Genomic DNA, 20,101 nt, shown 5'->3' with positions numbered 1-20,101 from the left:
CGGGGCTAGTCGCTAGTATATAGCTCCAACTTCTTAGTACACCAAATAGTCCATAACCGAAAAATAACATCGCTGTATCTATGTGCAATGACCCCACTAACGCTAATTGCCTCGAACGAAACGCAATACTACCAACATGTATTTACATGTGTCTTACGCAATATGAACTTTACGCGATCGTAATAAAGTGACAATTTGCACTTGACCACGCTAAATGTTACTTTGCGTATATTCAAAATAGGGTCAGCCGATGCAACGTGGTAATTTAATAAAAACGTGCACCTTGTGGATGAATAGCTTATTCTAGAATGAGTTCATTACCAGAAGTAAAGATACGGGAACTCCGATTACCTTTTTTTATACAACTTAGAATGGCAAATAAGCTGACGGCCCACCTGATGGAAAGTCGTAACCGTCGCCTATAGACATGAATTAGCAGTACCATGGACATAACAAAGTATACTGTTTCGCCCATGCGTTATACCATATACCATGCGTTGCCATTCCTGAGGACTCAGGTGTTATATATCGGTACCCTGTAAATTCACTGCCATATCCTACCCTTGAAACCGAAACACAGCCATGCAAACACAACTGCTTCACGATAGAAACACGAATAGGACAGAGGTACCCAAGCAATCTACTTTTGTACAAAGTCTCCCTCTGGTAACTACGGTAATGCCACAGCACTTAATTTGTGGCATAAACAATAAAGTTCCTTTGAAATACTCTCATATACACATAAACGTAATACAGTGAACACTATATATCGTCATAGTCGTAGAATACTGACGGATCTGACAAAGATTACATATAAAGATCCGGCAGTATTCTACGACTATGACGATATAAGCAACCTCTCTATAAGCAACATTCTTTATATTTTATTTATTCTACTCAGTTTAGTTAGTAAAAGAAATAAGTAAAACTATTTTCCAAACGGTAAGTATTTTTATACTCATTTTTTCCCTATAAGCAATTTTTTCCAATAAGGTTTTTTTTTATTGAAATTAGTTCAAATGAGTTGTTTATATAGAGCATTAGTTAGATAGATAGATACTCTTTATTGTTTCCTCCAAAAGATTACAATAGTAAACTTATTATAAATATAAATAATTACAAGAAATAATCACAATGAGAAAACAATGGGCGACCTTATCGCTAAGAGCGATCTTTTCCAGGCAACCTTTGGATGAAGAGGAGTAATTATAAATAATTTGGTAGGAGGCACGATTAAAATTTTTGTTCACCGTATCTCCTTTGAAATATACACTTTATATCCTGAACGGATAAAAAACATCGTTACAAAAAACATCTTAAAATTCCCATCATTCATAGAAATTAGCAGTGAACTTTAAAAAAGAGGGCGAGCACAAAAGATCATGGAAAGGTCGCAGTGTCACAGGTTTTTCTGTTTGGAAAAGCCACTTTTTCAATATTTATAAACTTCGTTTACCATCAGAGGGACCGTATGCTTGTATGCCACTATAGTAGTATAAAAAAAACTATATACAGACTTTGTATATGTCGCAGGAAGATTAGGTTATCCAGGATTTCATGAATTACCTAGGGAAATCTCTAAATGGCTGAAAATATCGATATTTCCAATCTATTAAACTATTTATGTCTTTTTGTTGGAAATTTAGAGATATTTTACGTGTTATAATATTTTCGGTCGTGTGCCATTTTACTAATCAAAATAAAGTAAATAAAATGCAAAATAAAATATATTTCACAAAAAAAAACGACTTTAGTTATTGGAAATTTAATTTTATTTATTTCAGACAATTTGAATCTAATTTTTATTAGTAAGTGTACTTAAAAAATTGTTATTTTGATTTAAAAACTAAACTAATAAAACGATTTTGGTCAAATTTCTTTGTACAATAATTAATTTGTAATTGTATTCTTACAGATAAATAAGAATTTACGAAATCCATTTATAACTGACGTAGTTATTAAGCAACAAACATACATACATACATTAAAATTGAGGACCTCTTCCTTTTAAAAATCGGTTTAAAAATTATACTTAAGCATTTGACCAAATCGCGCCATCTACCTATTTATTCTTTAATTCCTGCTACCTAAAGCTCGTCTGGAAGAGATTGCTAAGCAATAAGACGGCCTTTTGTACTACACTATACTTATTGAAAATTCTTCAACAAGTCCTATAATATTAATGCAGTAAAGTGTTAAATAAATAAATAAATAAAATAAATTCCTTGTATCCTAATTTTATTGCGACATATACAAAATCATTTATATGAGTAGTTTAAGTACTTATCTTTCACCTCATAATTCTGTTGCAAGCATCTAAGTTTGCATGCTGTGTTCCTGTTTTGGTACAATGCACGTGTGTGCAATTCGATGCTATGACATGGTTGGCACCTTTTCCAATCCATCGATAAATACCTAATAACATATGTGTAAGTAAGGACAAACTCCGCATATTACTGTCTCGTTCTATCTCAAGCATGTGCTAACGATAACCTATCTATCGATAAGCTCGTTTGCCACTAGTCTTTATGTCACAAAAGTAAAACGCAAGTGATGTCTTCAATGTTGCAAGCGTTTATTAGCTATGGTAGAAGCATACCATCAGGCGTGCCGTATACTTGAATACCGCTGCTATAGTACGTTATAAGAGTAAAGTCTAATTTTAAATCACATCAATTAAATTATAAAAAGAAATCTCCGAGAGGTAAAGTTTTCATCGCGTCCGCTCTTCTGAACATCGTCGAACCTACAAAACTAATTTTAGATGCGGTTACTTTTGATACTACATCAAAGGACTTCTACGTATTTTTAAGATGAAAACTATTGTTAACGACGTGTAATTTATATATTCAAACCAGAAATGTTATCTATTTTACATGTGTCAATGTTTATTCAAATTTCTTTAATGAATACTTTTAAAATATTATCCAATTAATATTAAGAATATATGAAAAATGCGAAATTTATGAATGTGTAGCATAGCCACATAAAGGATTGGATAATGAAATCTTGTGTTCCTGATGTAACCTTTTATTGTATTTATAGAAATACACGGTTTTACATAATTATTCGGCATATAGATGATCGACTGTACAGCAACTACAACCAAACATAGATTAGTCGGGGGGAAAGGAATTGTTAGCAATGGAGTTTGACAGCCCCGTTGCTAGCAATATGCCTTATTAGGTCGACGTCCACGTGGTTCGCCCTGGAAACCATCGTGAACAATTCTTGTTGAATTCGTCACGATGGGCTAACTGACCTACTTCATCCTCACCTATCATCTCTCACTGGTACTCCGCCAGTGTATATGGATAGCGCAGGTGGGGTTACCATTCCATTATCATCCATTAAAAAAAAACATAGAATAGTAATTAAACTTGAAAATGGCTAATGGCTACCCTAAAAAGCCGAAGCCAAAAGAAGATATATAACATAGAGTAATAATTAAAATACAGAATCCAACCGGTGTTGACACTTAGCAACTGTCACATGACAGTCGCGTTTAGTAATTTAATGATTATATGCAAGTATTGTACAGAATGGATGTTTGTTACTCTTTCACGAAAGAACTATTGAACACATTTAAATGAAATTTAGTCCAAAATTAGAATATATCTTAACATTCATTTATGTAGGCGGAACCGCGGAATAGGATATAAGCGATAATAAATACACAGCGGTGCGACTTATAAAACTAAAAATATTTTGTTCTCACTACTGAGTACCTTTCTACAGATTTATCCTGTTTTTTTTTTTTGTAAAAGATACAAGATTGTCTCACTTTAACTAATTCAAGTGGTCAAGAACGAATTAATAAACACAGAAAGTACTAACATAAATTCAAATAGATGTCGCAACTATATACTATTTTAGGTTCAAATTTTTGGAAAAAAAAACGATTCGGATTTCCTACCTACAATATATTGCAAAACAAATCGTGAAAATGGCCATGTAATCCCAGCATAGAATAGGCCACCCCTTCCTTTCCCGTGAGTGTCGTAAGAGACGACTAAGAGACGGCAAGGGATGGGCAGCAGCGTCCCTCCTAAAACATCTCTAACGCCTAACTGCAGTCGCCAATCCGCCTGCCAGGCGTGGCAACTATTTACAAAACCCCCAACGGGGAAGCTTATGTTCAGCAGTGAACAGTTAAAGGCTGAGATGAAGATGATAATCATAATAATATATGTTATTTTTGAATTGTTAGTACTTTAATATTGTTCTTTACACTGCACCGTGTTATTTTCTGTTATTCCTGACTACGATTGACTGGTAAATAACGCCTTACGGTGTTAAGTCCGCCATTTACACTATCTATATTACTACTAATAATAGATTTACGTACTTATCTACCTCGTCTCCATCTATCTCTCACAGAGACAATATTGGATCCTATGCCAATTGTAGTGCGCCCAACATCACGCCTCGCCTTGCACCAACGTCACGGCTTGATCAGTGCATTGTACCGACGCTAACCTCCACAATTCACCCTGAGGTCGGCATATTACAACGAATAACTGCTTGTATCCTATCCGATAGTAAATATACACACGTACATATAAAACAATCGTAGCATTTTCGTTCAAATTCGTAAAAATATATAATATGTTTTAATAAAACTTCATAAAAATCCAAAAATATTAGTAATCATTAATATATTACAATATATAAAACTGGTCGTGTGGTCCCGGCATAGACTAGACCAACCCTACCTTTCCCGTGGGTGTCATAAGAGGCGACTAAGAGACGACGAGGGATGGGCAGCAGCGTCCCTCTTAAAACATCTGTAAAGCCTGACTGCGATTGCCAATATTCAGCTTGTTCAGCAGTGGACGGTTACGGGCTGATATGACGATGATAAGGATGAATATATCAAATTAATATAACAAATATAAATAGTATATAATATAACTAAATATAATTAATATAACTATAATACAAGAGCACAAATCAAACATAGATTAGGAAAGAAAGAAAGAAAGAAATATTTATTTAGTGCGTAATTTCACACTTGATTACAAAAATTGTTAACAATAATCAAAAATAAATAGTAAAAGGAAAGCATTTAAACGGTGTTCATTCAGCTATATTCCATGTACTTCCAACACGACGCTGATTTTCAGTGGCACTAATTTGTTGGAGAGAGAACACCACTTGAAATCAAACAACAAAAAAAGTACTGAACTGAGTTGGTGGTAACAAATGGTGTGCGGATTAATTGATTTCATGTATCGATTTATTACAAATTTCATTAAAAATATATTTCTGGGATAATTTCTACAAAAATTGTTCAACTATTCATTTAGTTTTATTTCAGACATTATATGCATTACATGATATATACTTTTTTTTATTTATTTAATTACAGGATATATACTTATATATTTTTAGTTGATTTATTTTAATTTTTTTTCGATATACTTACTAACATGTACATAATTATATTATAACTAAACACTAACGAGTTTGTAATCTTTTGAAACAGTAAAGTTTGTGATTTACGTCCGTATGTCTCCATTGCTACATCTATTCCCTGCAGCCAAATGCAATGCAACTGTAGAATTACTAGCCTAGATTTAGTATTTGTGCAATAACTATATAATAATAATAATTAGTCACTTACCATCAGGTGAGCCGCATGATCGTTTGCCCCCTGTGTTGTAAAAAAAAAAAAATAACTGCATTACGAAGAAAATTGACTATTTACTGTAATTTTTTTAATTTCCCCGACTATTAATATATTTTTTTTATTTATCTTAAATTAATTTAAAGGGATTTTCGAACTCGGTTATAATTAAAATTATTGTATTTTCTTTAGTAGAAACTAAGATAAGGTAGATTGAAAGGACAAATAAATAAGATTCGTATAATAATAAATTTAATACACAGCGCCATCGAGCTTAAATTAATCAAAGCTATAGGTACTAAGTAACTAATAGATACTTAATTATTTTTTATAAATATATAGAAAATATTCAGACTATTTTATGAGGATTGAACTACATGTTCGATCCTTTATTATCATATATTTTAATATTATATATCTATTATATTTTAATTGTATTTACATAGTACGTAAATAAAAATAAAACCGTGGAAATTGATTACGCCTACATGAAGTATTTAATCTAAACAAATGTTAAATACGTTTAGTTAGGCGACTGCATCGTTTAAAATTGAGTACATTGGGTCGGGTCCCATCTTGAGCGATTAACAGATTATTATCCTTGCTAGTTATTATAAATGTTATTACAAAGTGAGTTTATTTGTTTTTTTTTTTTTGCCTCTTATCGTGAATGAAAATTTGACATACAGTATTTTGTATGAAGAAGAAGGTCAAAGGTTACTTTTTATTACCGTATTTAGGTTACCGTAAACGAAATTGCAGTTCATTTGTTATATTTTCTTGTTTTTCTTTGTTTAGTTTATTACATTTTATTTCGTATATTTGTAACTACATGAATATTTACTCCAGAGAAACATTTATTTGTGAAATGATCATCATATCTACCGTTAACTGTCCACTGCTGAACATAGGTCTCCTCCTAATGGAGAGTTTTACCTGTAGTTACCACGCTTGGCAGGTAGGTTAGCAAGTGCAATTTTATACTAATCACTTATTTTTACACTACTTACTTACTTTATTTTTGTTTACTTTGGAAATATATAAAGCGAGACGCTGCTGCCCGTCCTTCGACCATTAAGATCCCTTAGTTGCCTCTTACGACACCCAAGGGAAAAAAAGGGTGATCCATTCTATGCCGACACCACATAGCGAAAATTTATTATATCCTTTATCTTTCCGTTTATACAACTTATAATGGTAAACAAACTGACGGCCCACCTGATGGAAAGTGGTAACCGTCGCCTATTGATTTACCATGGATATAACAGAGTATATTGTTTCGCCCATGATACCCCCCATGCGTTGCTATTCCTGAGGACTCAGGTGTTATTCCTCCATACCCAGTAAATTTAAGCCCTTCAAACCGAAACACAGTCATGCAAACACAACTGCTTTACGGTTGAAACACGAATGGGACAGAGGTATCCAAGCAATCGACTTTTGTACAAAGTCTCCCTCTAGTTATAGTATGTTAATGATTTTCATCACAGCTTGTATATCATAAAAAATATCGTATCTATGGAAATAAACTTTATTACTTCAATATCTTAGAAAGGTACAGTAATTATATAATGACACCACCAATAATCATCGACACACTGTTTTTACATCACTGCCATGTTTACCGTTTGTTTTTATTCGTCTTTAATTAAAATTAATTGCAAATAAATGTTATCTTTAATTAAAAAAAAGAAACTAACTATATTGTAAGAAAAACTTTATAGTTATATTTTTATCAACTTCAAATAGCAAAAAAGTCTGACCGTCTACTTGACGGAAAGTAATAAGTATTCTCCTATAGACATGAACATCATCAGGGATATCAGAGGATTTACAATGATGTTTTATTTCACTGAACCATATGTTACGAGTATCTTGCGGAAGTCCCTATCACTGGTTATTTGATTAGAATTACTTTGTTTTATTCCGCTACCATTAGTATATGCGTGACTGCCAACACTCAAAGAGTACAAAAGTCGATTGCTTGGGTACCTCTGTCCCATTCGTGTTTCTACTGTGAACCAGTTGTGTTTACATGGCTGTGTTTCGGTTTGAAGGATGGGATACGGCGTGAATTTACAGGGTACAGAGGAATAACACGTGAGTCCTCAGGAATGGCAGCGCATGAGGGATATCATGGGCGAAAAACTATACTCTGTTATGTCCATGGTACTGCTCATATCTATAAGCGACGGTTACCACTTTCCATCAGGTGGGCCGTTTACTTGTTTGCCATTCTAAGTTGTATAAAAAAAAACAATATTACTACCAGAAATTTAACAAATTATTTGCACTCGTTCGCTCACAGTGAGCCCACGTTAATACAGTAAATCGCCCACACGATTTATTTTTGTCGATCCATGCTTTCTCCTCCGAATTAGGTGCGTCGCTTCAATATTAAATATTAATGCACCGTTGTCTCGTACGCTAATTACGAATGTCGCTACGTCGCTTGTCATATTTGTGTTTAATAGCTTGTTTATTTACGACACTAATACGACACGTGTTTATTGTTAGTAAATTCTTGATAATACAATCCCATCATGTACGAATCGACGATCAATGAAAGCGTGTTCTGTTCGAATTGAAATTATTACGACTGTGTAAAAGTACTCTATAGATTTTTTGTTAGAGGTTTTAATTCATTTATTACTATCAAGTAATTAATATTTTTATAGCGTCGATGGAATGGGCCGCGGTTATTGTAATACTTTTAAGTTATAGTCTTGTAAAGGTAATGCCATTTTTTTTCTTTTTGTGAATAGCTATATTAATTAATGCGTAGGTATAAGAGAAATAACGCAATCTTTAAAATGTGCTAATTATACTTTATTGTGTTACTGTAAAGCTGTTATATTATTTAAAAGTGAATTCAAAGGCTTAGAGCTTATGTTAAATTTCCGAATACTGTAATAGATTCAAGTGAATTTTCGCTTCAACAAGCAGTATTTTGTTCAGCAAAAGAAAAGCAACGACTTCATAGGCATTAGAAATATCAATATCAATATAAACATAATTACAGATCCTATCGGTTGTAAAAAGAATTATCAAAAACTGATGAAAATTAACTATAAAATTAATTAAATATTTTTTGATACGTTATATCTTATAACGTATCAAAAAATATTTAATTATGAATTAAATATCCCCGCCTTTTGGAATATTTTCAAAATAAAGTATCATTCCACTTGAAAAGTCTTAGTATATAAATTTTAAATTGCCATAATTTGTAATGAATTACTAAGAAGTTCTAGGTTAATTCTAACTCAAATAAATTAGAGGGTGAAGAAATTACTAGTAATGCAGACTACCAGTCTTATTGCTAGCAATATACCCAACCAGGTCGACCTCCGCCCGGTTCCCCCTGGAAACTATCCTGACTAATTTATCGTTGAATTCGCCACTATGTGCTAACTGACCTGTCTTCGTCCTCGATAGTTTCCAGCGGGAACCTGGAAACTATCATGATTAATTCCTGATGAATTCATCATGATGGGTTAACTGGCCTGTTTTCATTCTCATCTATCACCCTTCACTGGTGCTCCGCGTATCCCGTTAGCGCAGGCGGGGTTACTATTCCATTTTCTACCAATAAAAAAAAATTGTCCGTTATTGCTGTACAATCAATACCAATCTATTTCAAAAATAAACAACCAAGACACTTATAAATATTATTAATACCATTAAATACTGAATTTATGCTTATGTAAAAGAATTTGAAGTTACTACACAACTTGTTAATTAAATACTTGAGTACTTGGCCCTAATTTTTAGAAGTTCCGTTTGAAAACTAGATTTCTACATTAGTGAAAACTACTTATTACAGATGAGACAACTTCCCGCGTTGACTTTAGGTAATTTTACGCAACTAACCAATAGGGTGTGTATTGCTTTTAAACTTAATGCACATACATATGTAATGTATGTCTTTACATTATAGGTACTACGAGTTTAATTTACTTCAATAAACGCAATAATGTAAATTTGTATGTTTTGATTTATTTTAATGAAGCAACAGAATTTTAATTTAATATACCTAATTTTATAAAATTAATTAAAAAATCTTGTTAAAAAGTTCGAGATAACATTAGATTCTGAAAAAAGAGACTAAATATAAAATACTGGCTGATAATAAAAAAATATATATATGTTAAATATGAAAATGAATGAATGAATGAGTATACTTTATTTGCATTATACAATATAGGAAATAAGCAAGACAATTTACAAACACAACGATACAATTGTATAAGTACAGTGAGGCGGTCTTATTGCTGAGAGCAATCTTTTCAAGACAACCTTAAGGTAATACTGGCCGAAACGACAAAAACCATAGAGAAAAAAAAAATAAAACTGCAGACCTAATTTTCGTATGCTCTAATATCCATAGATAAATTTCGTTGATAAAAATAGTGACACGCTGTTCCGTGTATCTATTAATTTAATGAACGTCTCCAATGTTACTTTTATGTGATTTATTTATTAAATTATTTTAAAATTAATAGGTATGCCTAATGATGATTAATTTTATGGCACAATAAAATTTATAACGTTCTAAAACCATAATATTTAAAATAACATAAAATTTCGTTGAACAACGATACAATTTTGCGGTTTGTTTTTGTTTTAGGTATATAAATTTTTTTGGTATAGTTTTATTATTACAAAAGAAAACGAGGTATTGGCTGATGAAAAGTGACAAAATTAGGCTATGAACACTTGCAACACCAGTAATGTCAGCAGCGTGTTAGTTGTGTTTTTAAAATTTGTAAATATTAAAAACTAAATTAGGAAAATTTATTACCATGCATTCTTTTTTTTTATAATGGATTTTATTTGAATGCTGGTGTCATCAGAAAATTTATATTGTTTTTGTACCTTCACACATTTCTACTTGGGAATTGTAACAAAATACATATTTCTTAGACTGTCTAGAATAGCAACCTTCTACCAATTGTTACTAAATGGACGTTACAGTTTATTTCAATAGAAATTAATGAAAACATAAACAAACTAATTATTGACCTGCAGGTCTACTCTTGAACAATATATAATAATCTAAATATTGATACTATGTATAATATATAATCAATGACGATTTTGCACTGCACTTATAAAATATCCATTAAAAATTTGGTTAAAATTGAGATCGGTTTACAATGTCTTGCATTGGCAAGTTACACTAATATGCATCTATTAGAACAATATGGAACTATTATGTCGCTAGTATTACAATTGGAGTGTTTTTTTTTTTTTATACAACTTAGAATGGCAAACAAGCTGACGGCCCACCTGATATAAAGTGGTAACCGTCGCCTATAGACATGAGCAGTACCATGGACATAACAGAGTATACTGTTTCGCACATGATACCCCCATGCGTTGCCATTCCTGAGGACTCAGGTGTTATTCCTCTGTACCCAGTAAATTCACGCCATATTCCACCCTTCAAATCGAAACACAACCATGCAAACACGACTGCTTCACGGTTGAAACACGAATGGGACAGAGGTGCCCAAGCAATCGACATTTCAATTCCAGTATCGATCTATTGGAATTTATTTCAAAGTAACCCCACTGATTATAAGACAGTCTGCTGATGTGCAATAGCAGTACAAATAAATAATTGATTAATTAATTGAAGGTTTCAACTTTTTAATAATTACATTTAGAAAGTATTCCCGTGATAATTTAAACAAAACTTGATTGCAATTTCATTAAATTCCATTGAAATAGACTATAAATTTCCTTACAAACAATTTTTTAATACAAACGCATCTATGTAGGCCAACCTTTGAACGGTTAAAACGATTACGACAAAGCTTTCACTAAAAATAACGTATTTCTATCACAAAGCAACAGTTAAATTTCAAAACTCAACCGTTCCCATTAGGAGATTGGGTCGTAATTATTATTCGTAATTATATATGCATCCACAATTTATATTGGAGAAATCCGGATATCCAACTCGATTATGATAATAACAGATCGAGTTTTACCAAGGGATTCGATTCATTCGATTCTAATTCGACCGCTGACCGATTGTGTTTGACATTAATGTGTAATTATCGATAGAAATGATACGGTTCGTGCCGAGAAAGTCGTGATATTGGTATAAAGAGCTTAGCGATTCTAATACGCGAATAAGGGGGGAAAGGGATTGTTAGTAATGGAGACTGAGAATCCCATTGCTAGCAATATATCCAACCAGGTCGACCACCTCGCGGTTCCTCCTGGAAACTATCATGGTTAATTCCTGATGAATTCATCATGATGGGCTAACTGGGCTGTTTTCATTCTCATCTGTCACCCTTCACTGGTGCTCCGCTAGCGTATCCCGTTAGCGCAGGCGGAGTTACCATACCATTTTCACCCATCAAAAAAAAAGCAGATTAATACAAAATGAACGTATTGGGAGAGTATAAAGCTCATTCATTTATGTAATAAATAAATAATATTATAAATTTGCATGTTAAAGTCTAGATTAGATTTTGCAGCTCTCATGTGCCCTAATTACAAGATGTAACCAGATAGACATGTAACATCATACATCACGCGGTTTCACGCGCACTCTTACCGCAAACATATCAACTTTTATATCAACCACGTGTGTTTCTCTAAAGCAGAGGTTCTCAAACTTAGGGCAGCACATACCTCTGTTAAATTTATTAGATTACGACCAACTCCTCAAAAAATTTACTCTCGATTGTACAAATAAGTTTTTTTATTATCAAAAATAAGTACAAGAACGTAATAAAGGTTAAAAAAATGTTATAAGAAAATAAATAAACAAACCCACTGTCGCATTTACAATTTTAGTAAGGATTTACAAATAGTAATCTATAACTGAATTTCGGAATTTTTTTAATGGATGATAATGGTATGGTAACCCGCCTGCGAGAGAAATGAGGACGAAGACAGGTCAGTTAGCACATAGTGGCGAATTCAACGATAAATTAGTCACGATATTTTCCAGTGGGACCGCTTGGAGGTCGCCCTGATAGGGTATATTGATAGCAATGGAAACTAACTTCCACATTACTAACAATCCCTTCCCTGAATTTCGAATTTATAAACCCTTTTTAACCTAAGAATTTGGATATAATATCCTTAAGTTTGTCTTAAAATTAAAAAGTAAGTGTTTTTTATACAACTTAGAATGACAAACAAGCTGACGGCCCACCTGATGTAAAGTGGTAACCGTTGCCTATAAACATGAGCAGTACCATGGACATAACAGAGTATACTGTTTCGCCCATGATACTCCCCATGCGTTGCTATTCCTGAGAACTCAGATGTTATTCCTCTGTACCCTGTAAATTTAAAACAAATCCTGTAAGAATTGCACATATATTTTTGTTTTTACTGTTCTATTGAACAATTGTCAATACTTGATCCTAAACCAAGTCTCGACTTTCTGTTCAATTCATTACTCATACAATGACCGTCAACACAACTAAAGCACAGAATTACTTAACCCCTTTATCTCGTCCGTTGGATCGCAACTGCATTGTCAGACGCATCAGATAACCGTGAGTTATCACAGCTTTCTCCTCCCAGCCCGAACAGGACAATGTCAGAGACAGAAGTAAATTCAACGAGTAACTTTACGCAAATCTCGTTTCAAACGGAATTATTTATAACGCGCTCTCGTCACCAGTTCTAGCTTGATTTTCATCATTCTTTTAAGAATCGATAGAGTTCATTGCCGTCTCGATTGGGTATTAATTTTGAAATTATTAACGATGCCTTTTTTATGGTGAAGCAAAATCCTGCTTTATCATCATCATCATCATTTCAGCGGTTATCTGTCCACTACTGAACATAACCCTTCCCCATAAATGGGGTTTTGCCAGAAGTTGCCACGCTTGGCAGGCGAGTTGGTAACCGCAGTTAGCGTATTAGAGATGTTTTAAGAGAGAGGCTGCTGCTCATCCTTCTACCATTTAGTTCCCTTAGTCGGCTCTTACGACACTCACAGGAAAGGAAGGGGTGGTCTATTCTATGCCGGGACTACGCAGATGAAAATCCTGCTTGTTACTAACAAAATCAGATGCATTTTTGCCATTCTAAATTCAAACCCTTTGTCATGATTCAAGTAATATTTTTTTTTTTTATAATGCGCACTGTTTTTGTTTTGTAGTGCAACAACTACTTATGGACAGTTTAAAATATTTTATTTGAATTTAACAAAAAAGTAAAAAAAAGCTAGTAAAAAGCTGCCATTTTTATGGAATTGTACAGTTGTGTCACTTATTATTTTTAAACGACTTCATTCTTAGTGATAAAGTGACGCATAATATAAATAAATGCTTAAGGGATCCGAGGATGGAAACCAAACACTTAGGAAGTGTCAGCGGATAGATAATCTAAGGGTCAATAGTTTATCTGACAAACAGACATGTTTAATTAATAGTATTAATACGTTTTAGGAAATAAACATAGGACACAGCACAAACATGCATTTTACATAGTTGCTAACAGATAACTCGATAGCTTAAGATTTGTCAATGTTTACTCTCATATCATCTTATCAGCCTTTAACTGTCCACTGCTGGACATGAGCCTCCTCCTTGAGGTGTTTGCCAGTAGTTGCCACGCTTAGCAAGTGGATTGGCAGCCGCGGTTAGGCTTTGGAGATGTTTTAAAAGGGACGTTGCTGCCTATCCCTCGCCCCCCTTTAGTCGGCTCTTACGACACCCACGGGAAAGGAAGGGGTGGCCTCTTCTACGCCAGGACCACATGGCCAACTTACTCTTTCATATACATTTACTCTATTCAGATGACTTTAACATCCAATTTTAAATCGTAACAAAAGTCCTTTGCTTAGGTAAATCTATCTCACTCTTGTCTCTATGAGGGAACCGCCTATCATCTTCCTATCATCCTCACCTATCATCTCTCACAGATGCCCCGCTAGCGTTGGTATACGCAGTTAACGTAGACGGAGATATTATTTTATACGGTCCATTCGGCCATTGAAATAAAATAGATATACTCGTATACGAAATACATTAAAAAAACTCAATACCAAGGTTAGTTACTTATTTATTTATTTATTTATAGGATTACCAACATAAGATATACAGCTAAACATTTTAGTACAATACACTGGTAGATTAGATCTAACTGTTCTTACATTTATAGGCAACCACAGAATGCCTTGTGTTTGATAAACATTAAAATAGAATTAAATTATTAAATATCATTATACAAGTAAAAATATTAACAATATGAATAATAACATAATATAAATAATGGAAATTGTATTTAAATTATTTTAAATTATAAATAAATATAATGCAATGGCGAGGTACATCAACATTTTAATTTAGCCATGAACACAGAGTGACTATCGTTACCGTTAGAAAAGTAAAAAAAAAATTAGAAACCTTTTTTAGAAGAAACAAAGAAACAGTGCAAGGACGACATGTCACGCTAAAGGGTGTCCTCAAATAACTGTACTTACCATTAGCTCCAATATTTTAACCGCAATCAACGAATACCAAACACTTAAGCGATAAGAGAAACAGCTTTTAAAGTAATACGTTTAACTGGACAGAATGTTTAACCTTAGTGTAACTGGAGAAACCGTTAAAAACAATTGTTTTTCCAAAGATATACTGCACAGAGAATCTCAGCCCATAATGTTTTTTCACGTGAGAAATTTTTCACATTCATAACTCAAAATTATTATTTTTTATACAAATTAGAATGGCATGAAAGTGGTAACCGTCGCCTATAGACATGAGCAGTACCATGGACATAACAGAGTATACTGATTCGCCCATGATACCCCCCATTCTTTACCATTCCTGAGGACTCAGGTGTTATTCCTCTGTACCCAGTAAATTCACGGCATATAGGCAAACCGAAACACAGCCATGCAAACACAACTGCTATACAGTTGAAACACGAATGGGACAGAGGTACCCAAGCAATCGACTTTTGTACAATGTCTTCATTAATTTTACTCTTATTTTCGCGAGAATTTTTAAATTAAAAAGTAAAAGGGAAAAAAAGTTAATTTAAAAAATATGAAAATAAAATGTTTGTTAACTTCATAACCAAACACAGTGAAATTTGTTATACACTTACTATATATGATGGAGAAAGATATATACTTTATGTTCCAACCAGTAAACATATTCCTGTCACGCGGACGAAGTCGCGAATAAAAGCTAGTATTGTGTAGTCTCCAGAAACGACTTGTATTTCAGTCAAGTTATGAAAATTAATGAAACAAGAAAAGGATATAGACAAAAACAGAAATATATGCTATGCTATTATTCTTAATCCTGATTTAAACCTCAACTAAATAGTAAAAGTTTATTCCTTGTTTTGAGCTATTTTTAAATAAAACTTTAAAGTTTAATATCATCTTATACAAAATTGTCATAAAAACAATTATTAAATAAGCTACATAACGAGAGAAAGTACTCGTAAGTACCGTGGTAAATGTTATCAAACGCCATGATATTAAATCAAACGGTTGAGAGTCCCATAACCATAAGCTCCCACGTTTATTCTAGAGATATGAATCCTAAACAGGATGAATATAAACATTATAGTTTCCGGAACTGTTTTATCTTAACAAAGTTTGACTACCAACTATTAAATATTTGTAAACTTTATGGACTATAGAAATAACTAGAGTTAAAGTTAAAAAAAGATGCTGTTATAGATATTTTAAACTACTACTACTACTACGCTAGAGAGGCACCAGTGAGATATGATAGGTGAGGATGACGCAGGTCAGTTGGTCCATCGTTATGAATTCATCAAAAATTAGCTACGATGATTTCCAGGGGGGACCGCGTGAAGGTTGGCTTGACTAGATATATTTCTAATAATGGGACCGTTAGTCTCCTTTACTAACAATTCCTTCTCTCGACATGTATTCATACCTACCATCGACTCTCCTATAATAATACTCAAAAATCCTTCAAGGTTTATACCATAAACAAATTCCTACGGCAGGCAATAAATAAATCACTTGACATATTTATATTTAACTACAATTTCGGAATGATTAAAATAAAGCAGCTTCTTAGAACAAACCAGTTATCCTTTTTCTCAGAGAAATACCAATCAGTGATTTGTTATACTGGTACCAATTCTTATTAGTCGTTAATGTTTATAGATCGTAAATGAAATGTTGAACAAAAACTTATGAAATATTGCTTGAGAGTGTCTTGGTACCAATATGGTACCAAATAAGGTTTCGGTTTCGATTCTCAGTCTTACTAATTTGGAAAAAAAACTATTTTACTGGCTTGTATAACGAAAAGATTAGTAGCTAAAGGATCGAATAACTGGTGTAATTATAAAACTACACCTAATTATGTAAAGCAATGTTACATAGACAAAGGAGTCACACAAAAGTATATTTTTTTTAACAAGTATGAAAAAAATAATTTTTGATTCACAATAACTAAATGGTAGAAATTAAATTAATATATATAAAAGGTATTCAAAATTTTAATACATATTTTAAATAACTTAGTTTTTTTTTACCACCAATAAGTTAAAAAAACAAAAGAATACGACGTATGAATGACTAACAAGAATGGCTTGTAATAATAATTTATCAAAAGAATTTAATAACCATAAATTTAACTTTTATTTTTTCAAAGAGGTGACCATAAACTCATCAATTACTTATTACCGCTACAAATACAAAAGTAAGGGGAAAAGAGATTGTTTAAATGGGGATCATCTCGACCTATCTATCAAGTTAACCTCCACGCAGTCCCCTTGGAAACTATCTTCTGGAATTCGTCATGATGGGCTAACTAATCTGCTTTCATTCACACCTACCTTCCCTAGCTTCGCCAGCATACACTTATAAACGCAGGCATGGTTACCAGCTAAAAATACAAACTTAAGTCATTGAGTACAATTGCAGTTCGACAATAAAACAACCGAATTGTAAATGATGCGTCATCTCTAATATAAATTACCAGAGGGAGACTTTGTACAAAAGTCGATTGCTTGGGTACCTCTGTCCCATTCGTGTTTCTACCGTGAAGCAGTTGTGTTTGCATGGCTGTGTTTCGGTTTGAAGGGTGGGATATGGCAGTGAATTTACAAGGTACAGAGGAATAACATCCGAGTCCTCAAGGAATGGCAACGCATGGGGAGTATTATGGGTGAAACAGTATACTCGTACTCTGTCTCTGTTATGTCCATGGTACTGCTCATGTCTGAAGGCGACGGTTACCACTTTCCATTAGGTGGACTGTCAGCTTGTTTGCCATTCTAAGTTGTATAAAAAAAAAACATTTCTTTAGTTTAAACCATTTATCTAATTGTAAAAGCCTTGATAGACGCAAATTACTGTTTCTACAACCAAAAATTCTTTTTTGTGATAAGTAACTAATATATTGTCTTTAAATTATATATTAATAATGTAATACGTATAAATTTTACCACAAGGAAAGAAGAGGTACATATTTTAACAAGTTGAGTCAACATAAATGTCGAAATATTATTTCACTGCCGGATCACGGATGTGCCAATAAGAACACAAAAAAAGATCGGAATGCTAAAAGAGTTTTGGAATATACTATCCATAATGTTTTTCATTTTGAATCATACAGGAAAATCTTACTGCAACATCAAAATCATAACGTGGTTGATTATTTTACCTAAATATCTATAAAAGTGGCCGTGTGGTCCCGGCCATAGAATAGGCCACCCCTTCCTTTTCCGTGAGTGTCGTAAGAGGCGACTAAGGGAACTTAATGGTCGAAGGATACTAACCAAAAGGTAACCACGGTTACTAACCCGACTGCCAAGCGTGAACACTACTGACAAGGGAAAGGGGAAGCGGGAGGCCTACCCCTTTCCCCTTATGCGTAGTTATGTCCGTTCAGCAGTGAGCATTTAATGGCTGGTATGATGATGATGATCCATATTTCCCAAAGAGGGTTTCTTTTTTGATGGGTGAAAATGGTATGGTAACCCCGCCTGCGCTAACGGGATACGCTGGCGGAGCACCAGTGAAGGGTGATAGATGAGAATGAAAACAGGTCAGTTAGCCCATCATGATGAATTCATCAGGAATTAACCATGATAGTTGCCAGGGGGAACCGCGTGGAGGTCGACCTTATTAGGTATACTGCTAGCAATGGGATTCTCAGTCTCCATTACTAACAATCCGTTTCTCCCCCTCCCAAAGAGGATTGACGTCAGGCAAGCGGCCGGTCGTAAAACTAAAAGCCAAATCTTTTTGTAATATAGATAAAAACATTACGCCGACCCCAAATAATAATTAGGATAAGGGTAGGAAGATAATGATGATGATGGATGATGATGATGATCCATAAGAGTATTATACTTTGATTATTTAATAGTTGATTAAATTAATCTGAATAATGATAACAAGCTAATTTGAAAATATGTTATTCGGCTCATTAAAATAACATTACAAAGGTATTAGTTACCCAAACGATAATATTATGAATATTTCATCGTGATACTCCTGGTATTTAGGGCAATTTGTACAAATTCAACAAACTCAGAAAGACAGTGAAAAATAACCACAGCATAAATAGCATACTGTTTGTGTTTAACTAATTTACAGCATGCTAGTTTTGAAACGGAGTTATTGTTATTTATGTTTTGAAAGAATTTTCATTTTGTGTTAAAATTACTTTTCTCAGACAACATTTGTGTTGCGTATTTTACCATATTACTGGCATGAAGGGATTCGATATTCAAATAAAAATCGTCACTTCTCTTGTCCCCAGTTTGTGCAGTATGCATCTTGCTCGAGGTGGGTGCACTGCCGAGCCGGCGCAGCGGGTTCATGTGCCACGACCCGGCGCTCTCGTTCGCATACACCGGCGACACCTTCTCCATCTCGCTGGTCGTCGCCGTCACTATTATCGTTCCATTTATTGTTGTAAGTATTATTTTTATAAACTTTTCCCTTTTCAAAATAGAAAGAGACTGCAGAATTACACTTATTTCTTAATTTGCGTTGCTTATTTTTATTTATTTACTTATTTATATGTTTTTGTCTATTCACTTATAGATATTAGGTTATAACATAAATGTACATAGACGGACTTATCCCTTAAAGAGATTTCTTCCAGTCAACCATGAGAACACGAAAGGAGAAAGTATTTATAGGGTTTGTATATAAAACATAACATATATAGTGCAAAAATAATAATATAAATAATAAATTATAATATTAGTTGTTATATAGTTTAATAACAGAGCATATTTATTTCGCCGTTTGTGCCTCAGTATAGAATAGGCCACCCCTTCGTTTTCCATGGGTGTCGTAAGAGTCGACTAAGCGAGGGATGAGCAGCAGCGTCCCTCTAAAACATGTCTAAAAGCCTAACTGCGGTTGCCAACCCACCTACCAAGCGTGGCAACTACTGGTAAAAGAAGGGAAAGGGATTGTTAGTAATGGAGACTGAGAATCCCATTGCTAGCAATATACCCAACCAGGTC

The 20,101-nt window shown here is 33.6% G+C and overlaps 1 protein-coding gene across 3 annotated transcripts in view; it reads left to right on the top strand.

Annotated features, from left to right (window-relative positions):
* LOC113521732 (phospholipid phosphatase 2-like) overlaps positions 1–20,101 on the top strand; it is a 105,722-nt gene that overhangs the window by 68,645 nt on the left and 16,976 nt on the right. For all 3 annotated transcript variants that reach the window (XM_026907374.3, XM_031909758.2, XM_052899787.1), the window contains exon 3: positions 19,384–19,538. In XM_026907374.3, the coding sequence (XP_026763175.2) occupies positions 19,384–19,538 (155 nt within the window). The remainder of the gene's footprint in view (positions 1–19,383; positions 19,539–20,101) is intronic.

Source organism: Galleria mellonella, unplaced genomic scaffold (assembly GCF_026898425.1).
Source record: "Galleria mellonella isolate WM207_F2 unplaced genomic scaffold, CSIRO_AGI_GalMel_v1 utg63, whole genome shotgun sequence".
Lineage (NCBI taxonomy): Eukaryota > Metazoa > Arthropoda > Insecta > Lepidoptera > Pyralidae > Galleria > Galleria mellonella.
The sequence above is the reverse complement of the archived record's forward strand: the minus strand, read 5'-3'. Positions and strand labels throughout refer to the sequence as shown.